This window comes from Schistosoma mansoni, assembly GCF_000237925.1.
Source record: "Schistosoma mansoni, WGS project CABG00000000 data, supercontig 0191, strain Puerto Rico, whole genome shotgun sequence".
Taxonomy (NCBI): domain Eukaryota; kingdom Metazoa; phylum Platyhelminthes; class Trematoda; order Strigeidida; family Schistosomatidae; genus Schistosoma; species Schistosoma mansoni.
In genome coordinates, this window is record NW_017386071.1 from 184,595 (window position 1) to 200,516 (window position 15,922).

The 15,922-nt window shown below is 31.7% G+C and overlaps 1 protein-coding gene across 1 annotated transcript in view; it reads left to right on the plus strand.

Annotated features, from left to right (window-relative positions):
- The window catches only part of Smp_145120 (rabphilin-3a, putative), a gene marked incomplete at both ends in the record, with an annotated part of 83,577 nt that overhangs the window by 17,243 nt on the left and 50,412 nt on the right, over window positions 1–15,922 (plus strand). The window contains 4 exons of the mRNA XM_018794098.1: window positions 3,169–3,249; window positions 6,932–7,375; window positions 9,217–9,296; window positions 13,063–13,196. Of these exons, the coding sequence (XP_018647079.1) occupies window positions 3,169–3,249; window positions 6,932–7,375; window positions 9,217–9,296; window positions 13,063–13,196 (739 nt within the window). The remainder of the gene's footprint in view (window positions 1–3,168; window positions 3,250–6,931; window positions 7,376–9,216; window positions 9,297–13,062; window positions 13,197–15,922) is intronic.

Sequence of the window (15,922 nt, forward strand, 5' to 3'; positions counted from 1 at the left end):
ACGAGTCCCAAATAGGACAAAATGAGCATCAAACTGGATTCCACTGCTAGTCACTATCCATCTTTGCTTATATCATAATGGCTATGAGAAGTTTATCACATTTTCTTTCTGTGTATATAGAGGTTAGATCAAAAGCAATTGATAGAAATGGGCTATACAAAGCGGACTAAAAATAGTTTACATTGCCTGTTAGTTATTTTGAAAGCTTATGAAAAATCTAAGTTGTATCCCCTATCTATTAAATGTTTTGTAATCTCATCTGTGAATATTTTACTTCCCTTCATATGCGACTTGGAGGAATTTGTTTCTCAATTCGTAAATATGCTCTTCTTTCAACTTTTCTTATTCTCTTGCTTCCGCAAGTACATGTGAATTTGCAAATAAATCCGAAGGTGACATTAAAAGGGTAATGATCCACTATTATTGATTTAAGATACATCTGGTGTTATACACAGTAAATAGTTGAGGTGCAGGATAGCTTCTATGTAGGGCTGCTTTGATCCTTTTATCGATCCTGCCTGATATCTCTTCATTTTTGTATGTAAGCCCGATGAAGACGGGTTTTCTATCAATAGTTGTTTGTCTAGGACTTTCCTCAATCATGGTTAGGTAGTGAAGCTTTCATTGTTCTTCTGAACAATATCATAAACACAAACTTCAGGTAGAAGTGAAGTGTTCAAGTTTCTCGACATATGACTTATAGCTTGTCCTGTCGACATCAATCTTGATTAGGTATTGTTGATATTTGACCTGTTATTTTCTACCTCCTAACTTTGGTTGTATCTCCCCCTAATTTGATTTTTGTCATATTTTCATAGTTGAAAGCTTGATAATTTTGGTCATATATTTGTTCACGATTTTTCTGATTGGTTGATAGATTAGATCAATTTCGATGTGCTTGTTGATTGCTGATTGACCTGAATGCTAAGCTTCTAAAAATTCTATGGTGCTTTTAATATTCCGTCTGTCCAAGATTTCAACATTTTTTCACTTGAAACTGAGTCCAAAGTTGTCCACACGCACCGATATAATCGAAGATATATTATGGAATTTGACCGCTATTTGATGTTCATACAGGGAAAGATGAAGTGGGCGTCCACTTTGTTTTTTATGGTGCTTTTCGCAATTAGAACACTTGATTCTGTAGATCTTTTTTCATTTCATCCTTTGGTTTGCATGAAATTTATTCAAGTGATATTGCTGGTTTGTGCGCTACACCTATTCCAAACGGCTTCAATAATCTTGTCGCAATTTCTGATATTTCTTTTATATACGGTAGTAAGATCGGTTTGTTGGTTTCTATACTTGATTTCATTTTTGCCTTTGAGTTGGGTTGATATTTCTTGATCAAGTTACGCGGGTAATCAATTTTTAAGAAAAGTCATCAGATTTTTTTCATTTTCCCGGTCTGTGTGGTGCAGTCTGTTTTTGCCGCCTTGACTAGGGTTTCTAAACAGTCGATTTTGTGAGTTCATGGGTTGTATGTCTCTGAGGCCCATACCAATGAAGATTCAAAAATCATTTCCTATCATTTTTGATGTCAGTAACAAGGTAAAATGGGCTACATGTAAACATTCTAGATTTAAAGATTTCTAAGTTTTACACATAACTTTGATTAAGGTAAACATTATGAATCGTACTGTTAAATTTTATGAGAATTTGCATTTGTACAACATCACACTAATCATGTATAGGGACAATACTGAGGTTCTTTGAGAAATTTCTATAATCTAATTAACATTATATTCTGTAAGCTAAGTAGTAATGTGTGAATATGTTTTGCAAATAATTTAGCTTTTGAATTTTAGGTGGTTAAAGGCACTAGGCAAGAAACTGTGCTTCACCTGGGTTTTAAGTTGACTGGTTTTCGTTAGCAAAGAGTAGCTGAAATCCGGAGAGGATTCCTGTTCATTGTGTAATTCAAACCTATGTTGTCCAGGTTAACATTTTAAAACCCCGATGGTAGGGAAGATTTTTAGCTCAGGTGGATGATTTTGGTGACGTGATTTCTCTAATCTGGATAGTTTGATCATGGAGCTTTCATCGAGTCAAAGTTTGTGCCGATGATATCGTTTAGAAGTGTTATAACTGGTCGCTTATCACTTATATTTTTAAAGCGAAGAATCACTGCAATTCCCACGATGTGTAAATAAGAATACAAAGGTTGGTACAAGTAAAGATTTATTAACTCCAAACCGCAATGACGACCGTAGTCAAAAATGCACTCGTTTGATTGATTATACACTCATTTTGATTATTAATTAGGATGAAATCACATATATGACAAATACCCAGAGTTATGACAGACCACATGTAGTGTGTCATGCTGTGCATAGTTCATGTTAATTTAATACAAAAATATCGTATTTTGAAATAACACCACACTCAAACAAATTAATGTTATACAGAATAAAATATCACACTGGTACTTACGACTGTTACTCCCAGTGCAGCATAGTCCGCCGACCAACGTTCTCCCACCCAATCTGTCCTGGGCCTTCCTTTCTAGTTCTATCCTATTTTTGTTCATTTTTCTCATGTCTGTCTCCACTTCTCGGCGTAATGTGTTCTTTTGTCTCCCTCTTCTTCTTTGGCCTTCAGGATTCCATGTGAGGGCTTGTATTGTGACCACACTGGTAAACAAATTCAAATACTACACTGTTTAATGATCATAATGAATTATGCATAGGGAAATAATGTTCAACAAAAATTACAATGAGTAAAAGAATGTAATTTTTGCTTTTTAATCCCATCACATCAAGGAAAACGATAAAAGCTTCACGATCATACCATTCAGCTCAGAGAAAAAAAAACTTCACCAAGACCTCGATATAAGTCAGTTACCCGGTTAAATTTTCTTTTTCTATACTGAGAGCTATCATAATGAATAGCTGATCTATAACTTAAGAAAGTTATTAAGCAAATTGAACGATGACAAACTGTTTGCACTGTTTAATTATTAAAAGAAAAAGGTAAGCAAACCAACTTTTATAAGAAAACATTTCAAGCTATTCTTACTATGATAATTTGACTGTCCAAAATCTGAAATAAAATAAACTTAATGCATAAATTTGTTTATGAAATTCTAAATTGAAGAGGATTTATTTCTTATTTAAAATGAAATTAAATGAAATTTATTTTTATGACATTATATGGTTTCTCTTTAAGGACGACCTTCTAAACCGGAAGGATCTGAAGCTGATAGCTCACCTGTACCAAGTACAAGTAAAGATATACTACAAAATGAAGGTAAGTTATAGTGTCTATCATAAAATATTTCATTTAACGAATTTTATCTGAATAAACTATTCATAAATATTCACTTGGTATTGTTTGGTTGAATCTTCTCATTGGTGTTTAGTATTGCAATTGATCAGTTTCTTATTAGCATATGTGCATAATGTGCGTTTTGCCTCGATATCACATTGATTCACAAGTATTTTATGCATAGATGGACAGTGGCTAGCAGTGAAATCCAGTTTGACGCGCGTTCCGTTCTATTTGGGACTCGTCAGCTAGATGTACCTGTATGTCAGAGTTGATGTTTACTCTGGGACTCTGATGAAATGAGGTTATTAGTCTCAAGATAAAAATAACATATAAGTAAATGAAATAAATTATATCATGCACTGATTGCTAAGCTTTTGAATTAATATAATCTAGTGAGTACTTATATTTAATGTTCTCATCCATCCTAAAAAGAAATGTGTCGACACTATGGTGGCTTAGCTTCGTTAATCGATCAACTTGATAACCGTTATTATATAAATTCCAAACGGTGTTTGAATTTAGAAGGCAATAAGAAGCGGTGACTACAGTTTATTAGGGGATAGTACACATAACAAAGTTACAAATACATCGAGTAAATTTGGAGCAGAGAGGCCAATGTGTGTATGCGAACGATTACAGAGGCGGACTTATAGTCAAATCGAACCAAGGCGCACCTAGGTAAGGCAAAGGCAATTAATGAAATTCGAGCACATGTATACATGAAAAAGGAGAATGATTTATCGGGTGATATTTGAGCGATTAACATTTAAGGTAGAAAGGGATATGTGCGTAGGCTGTTACATGTAGTCAAGCATACACGTTTATACAGACATGATAGTGATCATGACAATACAAAGAAATAGGCTGATTGTTACTTTCCGAATAACATTATTTGTTAAATAAGTTAACAAAAGGACTTAACAAAAACTAACCATTATCGAAATTAATCGTAGGAATGTTGCTATAACATCATCAGGAATATATATTGTTATCGGTCTCTAAACCTTTTAGTGGAAGAGAATGTACTTTGTTCGGACAACAATAAATATTTGAATATGTCATAGAAATCACACATAGAGTTATTTAGTCAAATAGTCATAAATAAGCTTGAATATAACACAGATAAGCATCATCTCAAAGTGTCACCCTTTACAGCAACATGCTCTGTCGGGTTTATCAATTGCATTGAGTAGAGAAGCAAATATTTTTGGTTCACCTTTTCGTAAATAAAACATTATGAGACAGATGAGTTGTCTGTTTGGCTTTGATTTTAAAACGCGTTCGATGCCAAATATTCATGTCCAGGTTAGTAGGTCATCAGTGAACTCTAATTGTTATAAGAATAATTACATGAGCTAAGATTATAAAAACCAGATTAATCGAACCGATACCTCTGATTTTTATCGACAGATTTCCACCATTTTTATAAAATGTAAGAATTAGAAATCCAGATTAGTTAGATAGTATTATATTCAGAGCCTTAATTCATCTCGGAAGGGATAGTATTCTATGTACTCATCAGAGAATTCTAGAAGAGTTATGAAACCAGTTGTTATTAAAAACTGATTTAAATTCACTGGTTATCAGGTTACATCGATTACCTACCGGTTGAATCTAACTGATACGTACCTGTAGTCACTTATTTGGTCCTAGGTAAAAGTTTAGAAATATTTTAGCTGGATTTAATCATCGTATAATTCGAAAAGTAGTAGAATATAACAATGAAATATCTTTTATTGTACTTCATAATATACTTATTCGAACATAGATATTTCATAGATAATTTACAATTAAATTAGATTTTATATCCCCATGGTTTCATGTAATGGTTTGATGGAACCAGTAAGTATCTTTCAGGGAGAAACTATAATTTATGGACGAACCAATCACGTATAAGATAACAAGTCTCGGATTTTCGCGCGAAATATATATATATATACTCATGCATGTATATTCATATTTCTCTTATTATAAACTTCATTTTGATCTATAGACCATTATTATACGATTTACCATTCTTAAGTTATACCCAATTTATTAATGACAGTCTCCTACAATCACAGCCACTTTTGGCTAGATCTTGTACAAATGTTATTTTCTTTTTTATGGTTTGATATGGTCCGTTTAGTTTGTATATTAACCCAGTATGTTTGAAATAAATGATTTATATTGTGGAGGCTGAGATTAGTGTTTTGTACTTAACAGACAGGGCTAGGAAGGAAAAAAGACCAATAGGGACGCTAGGCTGCTCGTATCGGTCGATACATCATTGGTTTGGCACAGTGCTAACATAGCATATGTCGTATTCTAATTGGTGAATAGGTCACGTAATATTTAACATGTATCAAAAGTCACAACATTGATAACAAAGAATATTGTATAAACTTTACTGTCATTATCTAACATTTTCTTTTCTCAGAACAGGTTTTTGTGGATATTTCAGTATTTTCATAGTTGAAATCATAAGTCAATTGAAGCTAGACCATCAAGGAAAACCTGAAAGCATTGGACGGCCGTTTCGTCCTATTGTGGGATTCCTCTTTTCTTCTCTTCTTTTCTTTTTCAAAAATCAGTTCGTTTAAAAAACAAATTTCATAGAGAGATATTAAATTAACAGCTTCACAAATATATTTCATTAGATTCTTATTAAAATTTTTAGATTAAGTAATAGTTTTACAACCGGAAGTAGTAATTGATATTTTGTATTCTTTGATAAGTCACATGAACAAACTAGAATATTTTATATAGGGATGAAATCATAAATTTATATAAACTGACTTATTCAATGGCTAAAGACAGTCGACAAGAAGCCTAGGTATAGGTTTTATGCTAGTCAGGACTTGCCAATAAGGTGTACCTGTTAGACTTGAGGAAACTAGTGTTTCCTGTAATATTCCAACTTGCCTCACCCAGCTGCAGAGTATAAGATGTTATCATTGAGCTCTTCAGTTTGTAACTCATCTTCCGTAGGATCATGGTATTGATCACTAACACGAAACCCGGTCCTTGAGTTTTCTGTCGACTAACTCTAGCCGCCCCCTAAAGTCTCAACATAATTTATATCACTTAGGCTACCTACAGGGTAATTTGTAGCTTTCTAGCAGTAACGAGAGAAATGGATACATGGAATTAGTTACTACCCAATCATTAATCGATTGCAATTACAAACTGACTAAAACTAGCTTTTATATAATTTATTTTAGTTATAAGATTTGAAAAGATATATATTGATGAATAGTGTTGATAGTGTACTGCCAAATTAATCCGTTTCGAGTACAAAGCTAATGAGTTTTGGGCATAGAGTTTAAAAAGTTCTCCGTCGACCAACGAAAATTAATATTCATATAAATCATCCAGTTGTTAGAAAATTTGTGGAATTCTATTTTGTTATACAGATTCATTTATTCCGGTTGTTTTATTCTCTATATTTATTTATATTGGTTTTATGAAGACAGTAAGTTTCATAGTTGTTTACAATTTAGTTCGTAAGTTATTCAGTCCACCTTAATGTTACAAAAGTACGTTCGATCATATAAAAATTCACATATGTTCAGTATATCTTGTCACTAAATTTTGTCCTTAATTCAAATGTACTCAAACAAATTTTATTGTGAAATATTGAGTATTGCTAAATGAAAACGATGTTTTTTTCTTACCATAGCTACGTCAAGTACAAAAACACGTGGAATATCTAAGGGATTTTCGAAATCTCCAGAGCATTCTTCATATGTTCCAACAGATCAAAGTATTGTTGATGTACCTAAAACAAACTCTCCAACATATATAAATGTGCCTGTAACTGCGAATAGTCAAGATATACCTCATATCTCACCGGCCTCATGCCTTTTACCCGATTCACTAAATACTAATTCATTATGGAGACCACAGTCACCTGTTTCAGCACAATCGTTTCATTCGTCATTTGTACCTAATAAAACTGTTAATCATTCGACAGCCTCTGCTTTAGCTTCTTCATTTAATAATACCAATTCTACGCAGAAGGTTGTAAGTTTAACAGGTGAAAAAGAACCATCCAATCTTCTTTCATCATCATCGAGTCCCACGTCTGTGGTACGACGTCCAACTGTATCTTCAAGTGAAGAAGGTAATTTTATAATCATACACTTTCTAGATATTATGAAAAAATATTCTCATTTCATGTAAAACCATTTACAGAGGTTTTATTCAACTAAAATGTATTCCAACAGGTTTCATCGACTTGTGGTAATAAACTAAGTCCGAGGTAAATGAAAAAACTTAGATTCAACAAGCGTCTAGTGACTTCCAACGGATATTTATAATAAATTTACGTTTATTGGATGATGTATTTTTTAAGCTTCTTAAATCAATTATGTAATAAAGTTAGTATGAAAAGTGATGGTTGGTGTTTGTAATATTCAAGCGTTTAGATGTTCTTTCTATCAAAATTTGAAACATTTCATGCACAAGTCTTTGATGATTTCTGATTGTAATAATACTATATATATATATATATATATATATATATATATATATATTTATATTTCTGACTTACGTCTGTTACCCCTTTTGGAGGAGCATAGGCCGCCAACCAAAACTATCCATCCAACCCTGTCCTGGGCAATCATTTTCAGTTCTTTCCAGTTGCTATTCATCCTTTTCATGTCTGTCTCCAATAATTACTTTACTCCCTCAGCAATGACAGAATTTGAATGAAGATTGAATCCATATATACATAATGTAAGGGTAATAATAATGTAAAATAATAATAGATACTGAACAAAACTAAAATTAAAGGTCAAGTTGTATTAAAAGCGTATCCTTGACTTTATTTCAAAGCTTTTCATCGGATGTATAAATTGACGAGTAAATAAATGATTTATGAGTGTTTGTATCGTCACATTGATATTAGTAACTGCAGTTGATCAGTCTCTTTTTGAGATGTGTGCATCTCAACAGATTTTCAAGATATTGCCAAGAATTCACAAGTTTTACATAAACTGATTGATGAATTGAAGTCCTTAATATTAACAAAAAATTTAAAACAGTTAGTCCCTTTGATAAATTTCGTCTTCTCATTGCATTTTCGAAATTAACAGGTAAATAAAAACACTTAATCACTAAACTGATTCACGTTGCACAAGCAGTGGTTATCTGGATCTAGCAGTTCAGTGAGCAACGCTTTGATGCTTTAAAGAGAAAAGTATCGAGTTTGGTTTCCAATGTGAATATCAACACTAAGAGCCAGGTGCATTCAACTGACAAGCCTGAATAAGATAGGACGCAAATCCTGAATTCCACTGCTAGCCACTGATGTGGTGGAGAATATTTGTAGCTCAGGTAGATGATTTTGATGCAGTTTCGTTCTCTGAGCTGGATGGTTTGGTCGTGGAGTTTTCATCGTTATTCTGAACGACATCATCAGCACAAACTTCAGGTAGAAATCTGAAGTTTAAGCTATGCATAACTGATAACCAACAAATGACAGAATGATAAATATTATTTATTGTCCACTAGGTCGTGACTAATATCATGTTTGTCTAGTCCTTTAGTGTTAGTCGAATTCTGTCTGTTAACTTGTAGTCTGTCTGCAAATCCAAATGATTCGACATCATATGCACTGTGTTCAGATGTTAGGCAGTTGGAAGTAGTCTGTAGGACGTCATGGATCTATCTTTTATGCTATTCGACATTTATCAATAAGACGTATCCGTAACCTTGAGCGAACTGACACTCCTTCTGGGATTCTAACAGTCAAGGATGTTACTCTTCAACCATAGATAACTTTTATCTCCTAAATCATTCTTTACAACTATTAGTGTAACCAGAAGCTTTTTAAACATGTAGTGAATAAGCTGTACACAAATATAGTGAAATTCTTCTATTGTTAAAATACAATTGAGTAACATTTATTCTGTCCAAAATTGATCACATTCTTTTTTATCTTTATCATTCAATCATTATTAGCTCCATTTGGTGTGCTCTATTTTACATTATATCATGATACATTGAATAAACAACTTCATGTAGCTATTCACAAAGCCAAAGTAAGTTGTTTTGATAGATTAAATTTCATTTCTATTTTATGAATTATGTAATGTTGTGAAGTTTTATATAGTTTGAAAAACATAAAAAAGATAGTTTTACAGGAGATGGATTCAGTAAAACACGAAATTATATCTTTTTAGGGATTCAATGAATTGAAATGACATAACATCTTTATGAATACCTTTATGGATTAAACTATTATTCCTTAACTTCAATTTCATTACAATGAACAAGACTACTTCTTCCTTGTTCTTACATTAGAGTGAAAAGTTTAGTTTGTATGAAGAGTTTTGTAGATCCATACCATAGAGAAGCTAATTGATATTCAAGTTTGATTCAGCCATAAACCGTCCAGTGCTTCCAGGTTTTTCATGGTGGTCTAGCTTCAATTGACTAATGATTTGAACTATAAAATTACTATAAAATCTCTACAAAACCCCCTTCTGTCGATGATTATTATTTACAGGATCTTATCAATTGAGTAATTATTACAAGACATAAAATCTAAGTGAAATAGTCAAGAAAAAGAAGTCATGAACCGACTTAGTTAGACAACCACTGAAAACCTAGGAAGCACTGAATGAGCACTACTGAGGATTCCAGTGCTTCAAGTGTTTTAATGGTGGTCTTGATATAACATCAATGAAAGTTAGTCATCAAAAACACAGTCGGTAAATATCCTGTTCTGTTTAATTATATTCAAGTGGGTATTTTATTAACTGTAAGGATTTGAGTCATTTGATGATAAATATGTCCAAGATATGCTGGAAAATGTTGTGTGTATTGGCTTTTATTCATTCTGAAACGAGAACCTTATTCAAGTAAATTGTGCTTTTCAAAGCATGTGTTAGTAGAAAATCGTCCGATTGTGTTATGGGGTTAATAAAAACTAATTGGAAATCAATCCAAACATGAAATTCGTAATTGTTTTTACTCATACTACTAGTTGTAAAAGTGTAGACAGAAGCTAGGATTTACTAATTTATGCAGGATATCTCAATACGCAACAAAACGTTTCTGAAGGTTTTTGTTCTCGTTATCTTCAATAATTCGATTTTGATTATTTCCCTAAAGAAACTCCGATTAGGTTAGCTGGAGACAGAAACTCTACGGTTATTTAATTTCAGCGCTGAGAGTTTTACAAATATAATTTTGTTTGTTTTAGTAAATTTTCTTTTAGAATAATGCTTGAAAAAATACTTGTTGTTTACACATGATTTTCACTCTTGTTTACTACATTTTTACTCAGTGAAGTATAACTACTCTTACATTTTGACTAAGTAAAACTCGTTACCAACAAAGATTTTAGCAGAACAACATGAATTCATTTTATTTCATTGGTTCTCATCAGCTGCTTGAAACCTGTGATATTTAAAATCTTAAATTTTTTGAGCATGTTCCAAAAAGCCTCAGAACAAGAGAAAAGAAGGCTCTAAACAGTGTAATTACCAATTATTTCTTGGATACAGGACATCAGGTCGATACCTTACAATCTGTTGAGGTGATTAGTAGGCAGACAAACTCCAGTCTCCTGAAGTTTTCTGAAGCTGTTGCTACCAGATGTCAAAAACCTGATTTATGTGTCCAAAAGATGATTGTTAATAATCTTTCCTTGCCTTGGTGACAAAAAATATTCCTTCGTTGCATCTTAAACGTTTTTTAAACTCTTTCTTGCATTTATCTCATCATTGAGTTCTTATTCCAACTACCTTCCAGATTGGTAATCTTTACTCATTTCATTCCTATCAGCGTTTACTCATTATCTAATCACTTGTTTCTGGCCGTTTGAACTGTTGTCACAATCAGTATTGTAGAATTTTCTTTTATATAAAGTATATATTTACAATACTCAGCCCTTTAAATTGATTTACACCCTTGCTATACTATACTAATGTGCCTTTAATATAACTTCCAACTAAAACCTTTCATATAATTAATTTAAACCCATTGTGTAATTATGATTTTTAAATATCACAGGTTGTAAGTAGCTGACGAGTACTAACGAAATAAAATGAATTCATGCTATTCTGTTAGAATCTTTGTTCTTGCTCTTTTCAAAATGATAAAGGGAACTACATGTATGCGATAAAAGTATTCGTTTGACATTAACAAATAAGTTAAATCACTAACGAATTTTGTGGAGATTATAAAATTATCATAGTTTAAATTACGGGCTAACTTTAATTAGACAGTCATTTGAAACCAGAAAGTACTGAACAGTTATGCGACACCGAAGATCTTGGGATCGATTCTATATTATGCGACCATAGATATGAGCTTCTGAGTCCCATACTAAAACAGAATAGTTATCCAATCCCTCGTTTCGTGGTTTAAACTATGAAAATAAATGACAACTAGTATATTAGTACAAATTTTCTGAAATTTGTTTTACGGATGGAGCTCCATTAATATGCTTTCTCTAACTAGTTATGACTGTCAACGATTAGGAAACTGGCAATGAATTTGTATTTAATTCCATTAGGGAAACAAAACAAAGTGCGTTGATTAAAAAACCAAAGAAACAGCAAAACTGCGTCTACAAAATTAAATATTATAGTTTTAATGACGTGTCGGTACTGAAGACACAAATAATACTGAGTTTAACGATGATTAAACAAGAACAATGCTTAAAACATAGTCCCAAGATTTCAGAAGACCATACAACATTGCAGAATAGATCAGTGATACTATTATATTGATTAGAAACAGAAAATATAACAAATTTTAAATAAATTAGATAGGTTCATTATCCAATAAATAAAATCTGATCAGAGAAGCCATACAAATATGGACAAATAATGTTAAATAGACAAGACAAAGTCTCATTAAATGTAATTTTGGTGTTATTACCTATTAAATAAATAAAATAACTATAGTTGTATCAAAGAGCTAAATTCTTACTCAACAACAATAATATACATTCAACTGTTTAGGTAGTCATTACCATTTCTTCTTCTAATACATCTGTCTAATATTGCTGATATGTAAACAAACAATTTTATCCTTTTTTTTCATCCAGTAGATACTTTACAAAAGTTCATGGTATTTATAATGACATTGAAGTTTAGAATAATCTGGTCATAAATTTAGGGCATATAAAATTATCAGAGTAAGTTATAAATAAATATACACTTGAGAATACATCATCGTATGGGGAAAATTTGGGGATGTTACTGTTATAACGCTCGATTTTCCTTGTCCACAAAAATGGGACGTTAATTTATCTTAGACGAATATCTACACTGGATTCTCTCCCAGTGTCTATTCTACAGAACTTCAACACAACTCACATCAAGAACATGAAATTAGCCTGACTATATCTCCGCACCAAAAACCGACTACTCAATTCAACAACAACCATTAATAATAAGGGTAGGAGAATATATAACTCATCTAGTACCTATCAGACCATCTACAAGTCTGATTAAGCAAACAACCAATCATTATCATCCTCACCCACACATCGATTACGTAATAGATAATTAGTATTCGCACTAATAAAACAAAATTTATTACATGAACATGATTCAACAATTGCTTGTTGGGGAGAAAATGAGCTTTTGACCTCATTTATATTTGACGATTTTAATTTTAATAGTTGAGATCATGAAACAATTGAAGTTAGACCACCATGGAAAACATGGAAGCACTGGATGGCCGTTTCGTCCTATTAATTCGTTGAAGAAGCTCATAAAAGATTGTCTAGTAAAATACTGTAACTCTAATTCATATCAAATATATTCCATTTGATTTATATTTTTATAGAATTTAATTGCAATGGATGCAAATGGTTTATCTGATCCTTATGTTGTATGTCAATTATTACCAACAAGTCATAATAGTACAACACCACGTACATCAACACGACCACAATGTTTAAATCCTGTATGGAATGAAGCGTTAACTTTTGAACCATTTGATGGAAAAAATATTCAATTAAAAACATTAAGGCAAGATCATATATATTCTTCTTTTTTTATTGTTTCCGTTACATACATTCTAATAGCTATTTATGTATAGTTTTCTCTTAAAGTAAACATTATTGATACTCAAGAATTGTATAGTATTCGTTGTTTAGTTAGGAACATATTCACTCATATAATCATTATTAGATAGCTATAGGAAGTACTGGATTTTGATTATATGACATTTAACTCTTATTACCAAGGGGTATCTAAGAAAACTGTTTATATCTTTAAGGGTTTATATTGACATTGTTCACTACTCCTTAAGAGTATGAATTGTTGGAACAAATTGAAAAACGAATTATCCTACGTAGCTCTTAATAAAGATGATGAAAATATTATTCGTAGCTCCTTAAACTATAATTATACAACTGTTAGGCAGCGTCCAATATTCACTAAATCACTTATTAATATCAATTCATGATGAAAATTACTTTGAAATTAATCATAACTCTAAAAAAGCATCCCCTTGAATATTTCTCATGTTGAAATGACAATACAGACTTTTAGTATACATCAATGGGAAGATTCAAGTAAACAATACCACGTGAATTTAAACTTCACCCCATGGCACAAAACTAGTGGCTATCAGGACTCATTAGCTAAGGAGATAACACGATGGCGCTTGAAGTGAACAGTACCGAGTTCAAGTCCCAGAGTGAATTTCAACTGTGGGATGGAAGTAGATTCAGCTGATGAGTATCAGCTATGAAGAAACGCTCGTCCTGAAATTTACTGCTATCCCCCAACCATCCTTGCATATAATGCTTTTGAATTAAGGAAATATCGAGGAAATTCGCACAAGGTGAGCATATGCTAATAAGAGACTAATCAATCGTAGTTCTAAACATCAATGACAAGATTTAAACAAACAATACCAAGTGAAATTTTGATATACAGTTAGTGAGTATGGAATTATCGGTCTATAGTATTTCGAGTTAACACCATATCATCAATTGTGGTGTGTGCTACTAATATCGACAGATATAAGTAGTATGCATCATCAATCAAAAGTGAAATGCCTGGAGGCAAAAGGTTAAAAAGATCAAAGAAAATAAAACGATAGCAAAGAGAGATTGGTGTGGAAATGATGGAATAATGAAGTCTGAGATGATTGTTTAACATTTTGCAAATGAAGTATTTACAGTGTATGATTCTCAGATTTTACTATAATATTCTATATTTTTGTATTCAACCACATTTGATTGTCCTCACTTATGTTCTCGTTCATTATACAATAACTTGTTATTAGCTATATTCAATAAGTCTTTTAGTTATCATATTAATGCCTGTTATTTATTTCTATGTTGCATAGTTAATCAACAAGACTGATTGACTATTGATCTTTTTTTTGTTTTATTGTATTATTCAATTATTCTCCCCCCCCCTATTTTATTTAAATTGACTCATAATCTCAACTATTAAAAAATAAAAAAACCTAACTATATAATTTTGAATAATATCGTGAATGCGCACTGTTGAGAAGTCCCACAATAGGACGAAACGACCATCCAGTGCTTCCAGGTTCTCCGTGGTGGTCTAGCTTCAATTGACTCATGATTTCAGCTATATATAATATCATTTTAGTTAAATTAAAATTTTCTAAAAAAAAAAACAACAACAACAACTGATAGTTATATTCTATGTATCATAAAATTTATTTCCACTTGGGATAAATTATTGATTTTATTACATGTCATTAATTCAATCTAATTTCTGAATTTCAATAAATCCGCTTATTTCTTTTGTTTGTTTGTTTAAGGTCAATCATTAAGGTAACATACAGATGTTTGTAGGAAATGAATGTTACTTTGTATACCTTTTTTAAATTTATAATTAAGGATTCTGTAGGTCTTTTTCTCATCTAAATGAATCACTGTCTTTTATTGTATAAAGATTAAATTGTTTTTAGATAGTAGGCTAAAAGTATGTAAATTAGTATGACCGTGTATTCTGTGTGAATAGTGACCCATTACAATCTGATTTTTTAAATTAAGATCAAGGTTTAAATGAGTTTTCACACATAAAATAAATTGAAATAAATGCTAAACTGTCAGTGATGAAAAAAGTAGTTTTATTCAAGCTTTATATATAAATAAATTCACTTAGTATTGTTTCTTTATAAAACAACTGCGATTCCATTCTAGGATATGCATTATCACCAACTTTTTTAAAAAAGCTGATCAGTTAGTGGCAACTGTGCCAACAGTAAAATAAATATTCTACAGTATTTTATGATAGTTTAATTGTAAGTGATACTGAATTGTGCTTAAAATGATGTATTAATACAAAGGACAATGAAGAATTCTAAACTAAACTTATGGATGCAAACCAGATTGATCATGGATTAACTCTTACACATTGTCATGCAACTAATTTTTCTGAAACGGGGGCGCCAAGAGGTGAATAAGTAAAAGTGTAAACCCTGAGAAGCTATTTTCCAGGGATTTTGTATATGTTGTAAAATGTATTCATAAAACACTTGATTTCTACATGATCCTAAGTCTAAACTTTTATTTTATATTAACCATGCGTAAATTACAGTAACCTAGCTGCTTAATCCCGTGGCACAAATGCTTTAGTTTCATACATACTATCCATATAAATATTCACGAGTGCTTTATGCTATTGTATTTCAAGTAAATAAGAAAATCATTTAA